Raw genomic sequence first — 12,876 nt, forward strand, 5'->3', positions numbered from 1 at the left:
GTCAGGAGAAACTACATAACTCCGGTTTTTTGAGCTCCCAGCCATCAGGTTGACTCAAAATAACAAGATTCATTAATTATCAAGCTTTGCTCCCGGAAGGTATGCAAAACGGAAGGAAAAGGATGTACACATTTCGTATTTTCTGAAGAGGCCCCGACTATATTGAATAAGCAGGGTTCTACAGCAATTGGAAACCGAGTTATTTCAATTTAATCAAATTCTGTCAATTTGTTGAGGTAATGCAAAAGTTGGTTATTCGAAAAAATAGCAGATTTAGATGTTGCTGATACTGAGAAACCACAAAAAACGTCATTAAACAATCCATTCCTTTTATTTTTATTGACGCGTACATATTGATTACTATTAACCTATTAAAATAGGTTTTTCTGATCAAATGTCTTTCAACAAAAAAAGAGTACATTTGGTGATATTTCGCAAAAAGAAGAGTACGCCCATTTCTCGATCGAAAAAGAGTACATTTACTCTTAAAAGAGTACGTATGGTAACCCTAAGTCTGCTAGCTAGACCCAAGGAACAGTTTATATGCATGTCAAATCAATAGATAGTTACGTAAACGCACTTCTTTACGGAACGAATTCTGCAAAATTTCGCACCATTATTCCAAAATTCGTCAACCGTAACGTAGACTAGTTTGATACATGTGCATTTCCTTAAGAATAGGTTTAAGCAGTGTCTGCTTTACAATTTCTCCTTAAGAGTTTAGATTTCTTCGATTAAAATATTGTTTGAGTTTTTGCCGAGACATTGTAAAGTCAATGGTTTCGCAGTGTTGATTGTAAGAGGCCATCATGCGATTTATTGGCCCGTTTTTCGCGTAGTTTGTGCGATAGTGATTAATGAAAAATAAATTTCGATTTCGGAGTTGCCGAGAAGGTGCATAAAAGTTTAATTTTGATAGAATTTCTGTTGAGTCAATACGCTGCGAAACAATATCGATTACAAATGAAACCATTGCATATTCACGGCGTTCTTTTAGTGTTTGTATGTCAATGAGCATGCAGCGCGCTTTATATGATGGAAGTGGAAATGATGTCCAACCTAATTTACGAAGGGCATATAGTAGAAATTGCTTTTGTACTGATTCTATTCTTTCTTCGTGTGAAATTGAATAAGGGGACCAAACAACGCTGCAATATTCCAGTAAAGACCTTACATAGGCAATATATAGAGTTTTTATTGTGTATGGGTCTTGAAAATTAAAGCAAAAGCGCTTAATAAAGCCCAGCATGTTATTTGCCCTATGGATGATAGTATTGTAATGGTCTGTGAAAGTAAGTTTAGAGTCTAAGATAATTCCTAAATCCCTAACTCGTTCACATTTTTCTACATTCTGATCTCCTAGTGTAATTGTGATGTTTGGTGTTGTTCTTTTTCTGCTAAATGATATTAAATTGCATTTTTTTACATTGAGCTTCAGAAGGCTTTTTTTGCACCACAGGTAGAAAATGTGAATTTCATTCTGGAATATGCTGATGTCTTCTTCATTTCTTATTTCCAAATAGAGCTTCATGTCGTCGGCATAAATGAGCATTTTGAGATTTTTGAGAATAAAGGAAATGTCGTTTACAAAAAGTATGAAAAGTAGAGGTCCTAAATGAGATCCTTGCGGAACTCCTGAAGTGACTTGAATAGGGAGCGATTTCTTTCCATTGAAATTTATTATTTGTTGGCGATTGGTCAGGTATGATTCAAGCCATTTCAGGAGTTTAGATTTTATTCCAATTTTTTGTAATTTGAAAAGAAGCATTGGTATGTCTATGCGATCAAATGCCTTACTAAAGTCTGTATAAAGAGCTTCCACATGGTTGCCATTGTCCATTGCATTCAATGAAAAGTCTATAAATTCAATCAAATTAGTTGAGGTTGAACGGCCTTTGAAAAAGCCATGTTGCCTGTCAGTTATTCGGTTCTTAATTTGGGAAAATAATTTTTCGTTTATAATTGCTTCAAAAAGCTTCATCATCTATTTTAAAACAGTGATGATATAGTTGTTATTTTTTTGTCTTTTATCCAATTTTTCTCTCAATAAAAAAGTATGTTTTTCATCCGGTCAAACACCACGTCAAACTTTCAATATATTTTCTCGTTTCTCAGATTGTGTCTTCTAGAGTCCAAAATTCTTAGAGAATTTTTTAACAGAGATTGAAAATACTTCAATAATGGCCCAACGATTTTTGTTTGTGTTGTTTGTGTTATGTTATACTTCCAATCTGTTCGTATTTCACGAGTCTGGCACCTGTTCAATAACTAGTGCTTTTACCCTACCTGCATTAAAAAAATTACACTATTTTACAACAAATAGCACTAAAAGTTTGATTTTGCATAAAAATAATCCTTTCGTAATCACTCTAAGTCACTCAATCAGGACCCTTGAACACATGATATTTTTTGCATGGGTAGTACAGCAATTAGGGGAGAATGGGGATACTTGATCCCCCTTTTCTTATTTTTTCATATCTTTTTGGGGAAATTTTGCAACTCGCCGTCTTTTGCATTGTCTGACAGCGTGTAATTTCAAGTTTATATGGTCCAAAAGTTAGAAAGATACATGAACTCGTAGATAAACTAGAAGCATTTTCGTGAGACTAAAAAAATTGTGATATTTTTTAAGTTACAGGAGACTTGATCCTTAATGCAGGGTGTCCTAACCCTAGGCAAAAATTTATGAAAATCCAAAAATAAAAGGTCCGTTAACTATTTTTTGCCATATTAGGTCTCATTTCCCATTTTTTAAGCAACAGGCAAAGAGAATTCCAAAAGTTTGTCTTCTTCCCAAGAGGCATTGCATACTTTCAGGCGCAATTTTCTGGTTTATAGATAAATGCAGTATGTTTAGTCCTTTTTAACAAATAATTACTGGATAAACATTATTTATTGGACAAAAATAAGTAATTTCATGATAACCAATGACCACGATCCATTCAGAAGAAAAATATATCATTTTGGACTGCAGGGATCAATATACCCATAACATACATTTTGGAAAACTTCTTAGTATGGCATAATGAAGTTCAAATTATACTCTAACGAGTGACATATTGGATAAATATTTTTATTACAATTTTTTTCATGAGAGAAACATTCTAAAGTGATAAAAAATATCTTCAAATCACATTTTGTTAAATTTTTCAAAACGAAGTTCAATAACTCGAAAAATCAGATTTTTAAAATTTGTTGAGATAACGGCATTGTTGTTTTGTTCTATATGGCGCAATTTTCTAGAACATTTAATATTCGTAAGACATTTCTGTTTCGAGATATAGCGAAGGAATCAAGAATTCCCAGGGATCAAGTATCCTCACTCTCCCCTACTGATTCAGTAAAATACTACCTTTCAATTCAATTGGAATAATACAACTTAGCAAATAAGAAGCTGATGTTAACATAATTATTTAAGTTGTTGTTAGATTACACGTTTGTAATTGAGTGAGATCTAGACTTAAAAAAACAAATGTTAAATTGATTAAATTTTTGCAATTCTACTACATTTTTCTACTACAAATTCAATGTTCTTGCAAGGTTCAATGCAATCTAAAAAAAAATATCCCTTCGATAAAAGCTGATTAATAATATTCATTTTCTATAGTGCATTATTAAATATGTCTAGTCTAGTCTAGTTTCCTTATCTGGATTGATCAGATCAAATCACAAGAATCCGAATGTGGTCAAATTCGCCTCGTTTTCAAATTTTACTAATACATACATAACAGAACTAATGCATACCGTAAAATGGGGTGAATCGAGACAGACGTTGGAATATTTCCATAATATTTCGGCAAAATTCGGTTCTTTTAGTCTACGATTCGCTTTAGGTGGTATGATGTGTGGACCTCAAAAAAACTAAACGCAAGAAAAAAAAGTCTAACGCACTATCCTTTTGTAAACAGCTTGTTAACCATCAGAATGGCGTGAATGGGTAAAGTCGCTCATTATTTGAGAATCTTTTAGGGGGCGTCCATAAATTACGTAACGCTCTTTAGAGAGGGGGTTGGGGGGCTCGAGTGTTACTTCATTTTCCTAGTGTTACGATTTGTGACACACGTGGGAAGAGGGTAAGAAAATGCAATTTTGCGTTTGCGTTTATGGAAGAAGCCTTAAGCCTAAAATTCCACAAAACAACTAAATAGCGTTAATTAAAGCTCCCATAGTTTTATATGTGAACCAGTTGTTCTTTTCATCTATTTTCCAATTACCAGTCCAGTACATAATCACCATTTCTATCACCCGCGAATGAAATGTTACTGACAATGCCTAACTCCAGGGGCAAACAAATCTAGATTTGTGAGAACAACTTGAAAGTTTATTTTCTTCCTTTCAACTTTTCTTCCTACGATCGTAAAGGGCTCATAACATTCTTCTTATGTCTTATACAGGAGGAAACACTTATTTGTAGCAAAAATATTATTTTCATCATTTCCTTCCACTAATGCACCTCGATAGCAAAACGGCCCATTTCGGCTTCCGCCAAAATCATGCCTAATAACTTGAACACTCAATTATATTTGAACTAGACCTAACGACCACTCGTTAATATAAAGATACTGGACCGGACTGGACATACATTTTGGTCATATCGGAAAGCCATCAAACACCATCGTCGTCCCGGCAATACAATGTCGATTCGGGTCGGTTGGTTGAATTTTGGAATACCGGACCAAATTGTGTGTTGATGAATCGTATCCTGGGGAATGAGGCTAGTCACGTGAGACATTCTGATTCTGTGATTCTGGAGCCATTCCAGCCGAGACTGATTCGACGGTCGATTGAGTATGGCTTACTAATTAATGTTCAGTGCTGTCATGAAGGATAACATTGTACGTGAGAGGAAACAAAAGTATTTCCTCACAATCGCTTTTGCGTAACCAATAGAAAAGTCAAACTAACTTTTTATTTCATTTGACCATTGATTATATTTTTTTAATATCGGTTAAGGTTTCACGAGTTCTGAACTCATGTTTGAGAATTTTATGGGTTGTAAAAGGTGTTTTTTTTTCATTTCAGGTGGAATGGTCGGTAGCGACCACCAATCACGAGCTGGTATACTCATCGCCCAATGGAAGTCTGATTTTTTACCCTTTCTCAGCCGATAAATTTCGTCATGAGGTCCATTCTACCGTGTATAGGTGAGTTTTTTATAAAGTTATCCAGGTTATTTTTTTCCGTAATGATTTGAGACACTCAAATGGGCACGTCAACAATTTTCGTTATCATTATTTTTGTCGATGGACTCATTCAGAATTGTTGTTCATCTCCTTCATGTGGATGGATTTATAAAGTGACTGAAAAGATGAGATGGTTTCATTTCTTCAGTATCTTTCTGTAAAATGATGAACAAGAATGAGGAACTGTTGTAAAATTCAATCTTCCCCACACTCCGTCGATCAAGGATGGTATGCAAAGTGATATGCTTCATTTTTAATCAAATTCCAAGCCTTGAGCATTATACAACACCTGAAATAAAACAACAAGAAAAAACTTCTGCATCGTTCCACCCTTCAAAGCACCTATCATTATTTTGTAATTATAAAACTTGGCCATAAACTTTTGCACACTGCCACCTGTTAAGTTCAAAATAATATTTCACTTAGCCGTGGGTATACTGCTATGGCTGCCCTACTCATAATTTTATTCGTTTTTTTTCTATTCCAGATGTAAATTAAAAAACTTAGTCGGTACTATTTTGAGCCGCGAAGTGCACGTTAAAGGAGGTAAGTGAAAGCCCCAATGCTGGAAACCACATTCAATGTACTTCTCGTGTTCTGTGCCGTGGTGCGGTCCGAAAATTAAAAAAAAATACCAGGAGGAGATTTCAATTTTCTCTCCGCTGTGCATCTCTATTGGGAATAATATAGTAGTATGTAGAATGTATTTTTCTCTTCTTTGAACTTTCACCAGCGAGTTTAACTTTCCACAGCTCTCGCCCAACTCGTGGGTTTCAAAAGTTGTCGCTTAAAATAATTATATGTATTTCGGGCGAAAAGAGCTACCCCCTAACTGCGGAAGGTAACGTGAAAACGTACAAATACTTTGTAATTATGATTAATTCACACTTTCCTGGGAGCTGTTCAACTAATGGTGGATGAAGGTAAGGACGTGAAAATGGATCGCCAGTTATAGAACAAAATTTTAACCAGGCATTTGCAGTATCAAATTTAAAAAATATGAAATAATGGTGTTTGAATCCACGCGATAACGAAGTGTGTTCATTTGGAGTCTATAGAGAGTCCCACATCAAATTGCTTCACTTTGCAAATGCTATAGAAAATCACCTATTAGATATTTTTGCACGATAATTTTCACAAAGGGTGTTGCATACATTTAGGGGTAAAGAATAAATTATGCTAGATGAAATAATAAAAAATATTATTAAGATGGATGAAATTTTGAAATTAACAAACGCGTGATGCAAAACAATCATATTCCAGCATATGGAAACGAGATTTAAAAGCTGAATCATCGATTTGCATTCTGATGCATTTTAGCCCAGACAGATAAATGAATTATAAAAATATTTATTTTAAAAATTTTGGCGATTGTACGAAAAATATTTATACACCAACAGTTTTTAATAAAGGATGAAAAAAGCAATATTAAGTATGTAGGTGATATCATCAAGCCAATTCGTCATACTAGGTAAAGTTTTGTACGGCATCGAAAAATGTTAAAATTTGTACATCTAATGCTCAATTTTTCAAATTTTCTATAAGAATCATAAACTTCAAAAAACTATCTCACGATGTGAAAAACTATGTCATCATTGTTATTGTTAAATGATAACTTTATCACATCATATTTAAATAAAAATTGAGCAAGTGTTGTGGTATACAAATGTTGCAACTAACCTTGATGCCCCGTATAACGTTAGCTATCGTAGCTTAACTTTGAGTGATGGAAACAATCTTTATTCTAAATGAGGGGTTACTTCGTCATACGATAAAACCTGACGGTTTGAATTTGAAATGTAATCTGAAATGGAATTAACAACTCACTGAAATGATTTAGTAAACCTCTGCGTAGCCTCAGATGTTTGTATACATTTCGTAATCTTTTCTACACTCGTTCCAATAAATCATGATCAACATCTTGGCAGATTTATCGGTATTGAACTGTGACACATTTAGACCATTTCATTCACAAAACATTGACAAATAGCTAAAGGTGAAAAATTGACTCGCGCAACTGCGCTGTGCTCTCCATACATATTTGATAAGACCAGAAACTTATTACTCACACGGGCAAGTTCCATCGCATGCATCAAATTTATGTGCTTCCCATGTTTCAGCAGTATTTCACAATGAGCAGGTAAACATTTTATGATGACGCCGAGAACTGCTGCGAATGATACGGAAGTTTCGGGAAAGGAGAGTAGGAAAAAAAAGGATATCATATCACATGTGTGCTACCTACCTATTCATTCGTTCCAAGATGGTCTTGTGGCGATACATATACTCGGTCGGGAAAAAGAACAGCAACAATCTTTTCCCACAAAATTTATGGTTAGGGAAAATTCATAAATTTACCTTTTCGCCCGGTTTGGAGGACTCCGCACTTCAGCTCATAATTTTCTCGCCATGACCATTAGTGGAGAGCGTCTTGCTGTTCGTAATTGATTTTACTCCTAATGATTCCATGTAGGTATTCTAGCCTAGCAGTTGAGAGAAAGCTGTAGAAGCACATTTAATTATGAGTGTGTGTTTTGAATTGAGTTTCCATCACATTATATGAACTTTCAAGAATTCACTTCAGCTTCATGCAGAAGCCACGTTTTGATAAATTTATTAAACATGGAACGGATCTATACAATAACATTAAGATTATCAACTAAATAAAAAGGTAACATCTGTACCAACACGTGAAAAGGATGTATCTCCATATATGGCGAATCGAGAAAAACGCGTTTGAAGAAAATACAACCTATTTTAAATCGCTAATTAAAAATCACTTGAAAAGTTTGCATTTTATGAAAGTCAAACGATGTTTAGAAGCATCCCCTATATGTTAGAATAGAGGAATATCAATTTTTATGAAAAAACATTGCGCTATCGTAGATAGAACCTAGCTCACGTATTATTTTGTCTCCCGTGTTTATACACCCTTTGCTATTTTCTCATTTCTAGCTTTAGTTTTAAGCTCGCGTTCATTTGTAACTATGTTTCTAAGTTGAATAAAGTGTCAAATCTTTACCAACATATAAAAAGCATCTATCTATATATGGCGTATCAAGAAAAATGCGTTTAAAAAAATACAACCTATTTTAAATCCCTAATTAAAAATCACTTCAAATTTTTGGTTTTTATGATAGACAAACGATTTTTAAGAAGCATCCCATGTTAGAATAAAGGAATATCAATTTTCATGGAAAAACAACGCACTATTGTAGATAGAACCTAGCTCACGTTATATTTTGTCTAACCTGTTTATACACCCTTTGCTATTTTCTTATTTTTAGCTTTAGTTATAAGCTCGCATTCATTTGCAACTATGTTTTTATGTTGAATAAAGAGACAAATTGATTATTTTGAGTTTGTTTGCGGAGTAGTAGCGAAAAATTGTTCCGGAGTAAAGGATGTATATCCATGTAATGGCAGTTCTGGTTTTAGAATGTTTATAGATCCTTTACTCAAATTGAATTTTCAATGTAACGGAATATTATTTTCTCAAAAGGGTTTTACCGTTAAGTAGAGCAACTGTTGGCCTATCATGAGGTACTGAAAATGGTTTTTGTTTACTTTTGAAGATAGATCCTTTTCACGTGTTGGTACAGACATGTTAACTTTGATATTTGTTCAGGAAAGAATCAAGCTGAATTATTTCGATTGAAACATGTAGGTACATTAAGATGATTCTCATGCAATCTTACATATTTTATTCTACCAAGAGAATAAAGGAACCCTCTAAAACCTTTTTTTTTTCGCTGAAAAATGCACAGAAATTCAGATAATTTTCGTTCAACGAAGAAATCGCTAAAGACAAATTATGAACACTTTTTTTTTAAATTGCATAACCACAGGGGCTAAGAAACCTGAATTTCGGTACTATTTTGGTTGTAGTGTTTACACACTTCAACCATTTTTCTTATATTTTGAAACATATTACGACTGACTCATAGTTGTATTTTTAAATAATTTTATGTTTTATTGTACCACATATAACTGAGACATTTCAACTGTAACTCGTTAAACCGTTCGATAATTTTTTCCATGGCAGAGAAGTGACAACTGTCAAATATTACAGACCTTTTTCTTACTTAATGATCCCGCGCCGATCCTCCGGTGCATAGGGCCGTGGTAAAAGACCTCCACTGTTGACGATCCGGAGCCAGCGTCTTCACCTGGTCCCAGTCAAGATTCTCGTCGACAGTTCGGATTTCAGCGGCTAGGCTTCGCCGCTACGAATTTCTGGGTCTGCCTCTTCTTCGATGACCTTCTGGATTCCAATCTAGCGCCTCTCTGCAAATCTCGTTTTCATCTCTTCGCAGCGTGTGCCCAATCCATCTCCACTTACGTTCCCGAATCTCGATTTCTAGCGCCTTTTGATGACACCGGCGATGAAGTTCAACGTTTGAGATACAGTTGCCAGGCCACCAAGCTCGGATGATGTTCCGCAGGCAGCGATTCACAAAACTTGCAGTTTTCGCGTCGTCATCGCATATGTGCACCAAGTTTCACACCCGTACAGCAATACGGATTTGACGTTTGAGTTGAAGATTCGGATCTTAGTTCGTAGAGAGATCTGGCGTGACCGCCAGATGTTTCGGAGACTCTCAAACGCAAATCGGGCTTTTCTGATCCGGGTTTCGATGTCCTTCTTGGTACCACCATCAGGCGTAATCTGGCTACCAAGATACTGGAAGCACTCCACTTTCTCAACCTGTTGTCTAGCTACCACGAAATTGGAAACGATTTTCTGTATTGATTTCCATTGACTTGGTCTTTCCGACATTGATTTTGAAACCTGCTGCCTTGGAGCTTTCGGTGAGGTCGTCGAGTTTGCTCTGCATATCTGGTTGTGTTTGGGCGAGCAAAACAATATCGTCAGCCAGGTCAAGGTCGTTCAGTTGCTCCATTGTTGAAGGATTCCACGGCAATCCTCGGTTCGGTGCACAGTCAATCGATCCAATCAGAATCTCATCCATTACGATTAGAAAAAGTAGTGGTGATAGAATACATCCTTGTCTCACTCCAGCAGTTACCCGGATTGGTTCGGACAAGACACCGTCGTGCAAGACCTTGCACGAAAATGCCTCATACTGTGCCTCGATGAGATGGACTAGTTTCTCTGGGACCCCTCGTCGCCTTAGAGCCGCCCAGATGTTTTCATGGTTAAGTCGGTCGAATGCTTTTTCGAAATCAACGAACACCAGCAGAAGAGAGTCCTGGAATTCGAGACCTTTTTCGGTAAACAATTATCGAAACTCGGCTGATCATATCTAGAATCATCTGTCAAATTACTGACAGTGGTCAACGTTAGATTACCGAAACACCGGTATTTTTGAACCGAAATGTTTGTAATTATTACCTAATGACCGGTGATGTTTAATCGAAAAGCTGTAGAAGCTCGTTGATATGTACCGAACAACCGGTATAGCTTACCGAAATACCAGTCATTATTACCGAAATACCTAAAATTATTACCGAAATACCTGTAACTGCAATAAAATACTTGTAAATATTACCGGAATACCGTGATTTTTTTTTACCGTAAATCTGTAAAAACTCTGTAATATTTACCGAACAACCGGTAGATTTTACCGAAATATCTGTAATTATTACTGAAATATCTCTAAGTTTTACCGAAAAATCTGTTATTTTTACCGATAAACCGATAGTTTTTACCGGAATGTCGTCTATAGTTACCTAAAACTGGAAAATTTTCGGTAATTATTGCAGAAAACCGTTAAAACGTTCGATAATTTCAGCACATGATGCACAATGCATTACGCGAGATTATCGGAGTCTCCAGAAAACACTTAAAGCGAAATATTTCAATTGTGATGAGCACAGATGGACTTAATAATAATAATAATTATAAAAGATTTAAAGGTCTCTAAAAATTTTTTATTATAAAAAATAATTAAGTCATCCGTGCTCAACAGAATTAAAAATTTCGTTTCTAGTGTCTGGAGACTCTTATCATCTAGCGTTATGCACTGTTCATAATAGCATAAGTTACTGAACGTTTTACTATTTTCTTTAATAATTACCTAACTAAAATTTTACAGTTTTCGGTAAATATAGGCCTAAAAAAGAAAATATTGTAAGTTAGGATGGAACAAATAAACTCAGTGATTATGAATGAAGACTTACCTTTTCTACGGCGACCAATTCAATTCATGAATCAAAGCAATTCATAGTTTACAATTTATTCAAGCATAAATGCTATTTATTAATGAAACACTTAAACACATTGGTATCGAAAATCGCACCCAATCAAACAATATTGTTCGACATAAACTTATCCCATTTCGGCTTTTGTCCAGCTGAGGGTGGTAGCTGGGTTATTCCAGTCTTAATTCTGCTGATTTTGTCTGGCGTAGACCACAGCAGGGAGATGTCCAGGTTAAATTTGGGTTACTGCAGCTCGAGTACCAATAACAATAACCACAATTCAAATGAAATTAAATATCAAATTGAAATTTTAGGGGAAAAAAACATCTGAATGGTAGCTTTTGATTATGTATATTACATTATTCAGTTTTAATCACTTTAATTTAAAAAATGGTGGCATCTACAAAACTTAAATTTTGATACAAAAATTTTTAGCGATTATTGTTAATGTTCACTATAGAAAACTTCCCAAGTAACAATTTTAGCTTTATTATGGTCAGCAAAATTTCGTTTGGACTATAGCAATAATCTTCATAAAAAGCTAAAGCGCATTCTATAACATCACCTGGACTCTAATAAAGCTAATTGTTGGTCATCAATGTTGGTCACCAAAGCTTTTAAAAAGCTATTATTAAACATGTTAGGAATTTTTGTTTTTTTTTTATTCTGTGAGTTCTCGAAGTTTTATTATTATTTTTTCCAGCAACCATAATGGTTGATGAATGAAGATTGCATTATAGAGATATGATCTGGTAAAATTAATAGCCAAACACCAATGTTTTAACCATATTATGAGCATCTTTTCTACTGCCAGTCAAGATTTTAGGTAAAATGTGTATGAAAAAGTATCTTAAAATAAATGCGCCTCGTCAAATCTGATGGTCAATCATGATGGAATTGATGGAAAATAGGCCTGAAAAAATATTTTCCAATGCTTGCATTGTGGATCCAACCACATGGCGTCATTTTGAGCCCTTCGATTTTGCAACCAACATGGCTACGATTTGACGTTTCTCTCGCAAGCCAACCAATTACACGCTTAGGATGAGTTCCTCATTTCTGAGTTGTTAATCCTTAGTACAGTGAATGAGGACAGACATTTTAAATAAAAACGGATTGGTTGTTAATCACCCGTGGAATAAATCATGAGTTGAAGTCAAATTTTGTTGTCTGACGCCATCTTGAAATCCAAGATGGCGGCTTCCGCTGTTCTTTCAAATGTTGTAAATGACTTAAAATCGCATGAAACCCCATCAATATTGGTATTGGGTGAAGGGCTAAACAAGTAGAAGTCGAATTTCGCTACCAGACGCCATCTTGAAATCCAAGATGGCGGCATCCGCTGAACTTTTAATGCTGTAAATGCAAAAAGTCGCATTAAACAACCACTATGTATATGGGTATTGGTTGAAAGGGCTAAACTAGAAAAAGCCGATTTTTTTTCTTTTCGACGCCATCTTGAAATCCAAGATGGCGTCTTCCACTGAACTTTAAAATGCTGTTAATCACTGAAAATCGCATGAAACTT

General features: G+C 35.2%; 2 protein-coding genes across 13 annotated transcripts in view; one reads left to right on the top strand and one right to left on the bottom strand.

The window, feature by feature from the left end:
- LOC129757491 (uncharacterized) overlaps positions 1–12,876 on the bottom strand; it is a 302,538-nt gene that overhangs the window by 266,535 nt on the left and 23,127 nt on the right. The window lies entirely within an intron of this gene.
- Positions 1–12,876, top strand: part of LOC129757488 (cell adhesion molecule Dscam2) — a 223,983-nt gene that overhangs the window by 96,821 nt on the left and 114,286 nt on the right. For all 12 annotated transcript variants that reach the window (XM_055754736.1, XM_055754737.1, XM_055754742.1 and 9 more), the window contains exons 3-4: positions 5,023–5,144; positions 5,671–5,729. In XM_055754736.1, coding sequence (XP_055610711.1) covers positions 5,023–5,144; positions 5,671–5,729 — 181 coding nt within the window. The remainder of the gene's footprint in view (positions 1–5,022; positions 5,145–5,670; positions 5,730–12,876) is intronic.

This window comes from Uranotaenia lowii, chromosome 3, assembly GCF_029784155.1.
Source record: "Uranotaenia lowii strain MFRU-FL chromosome 3, ASM2978415v1, whole genome shotgun sequence".
Classification (NCBI taxonomy): Eukaryota; Metazoa; Arthropoda; class Insecta; order Diptera; family Culicidae; genus Uranotaenia; species Uranotaenia lowii.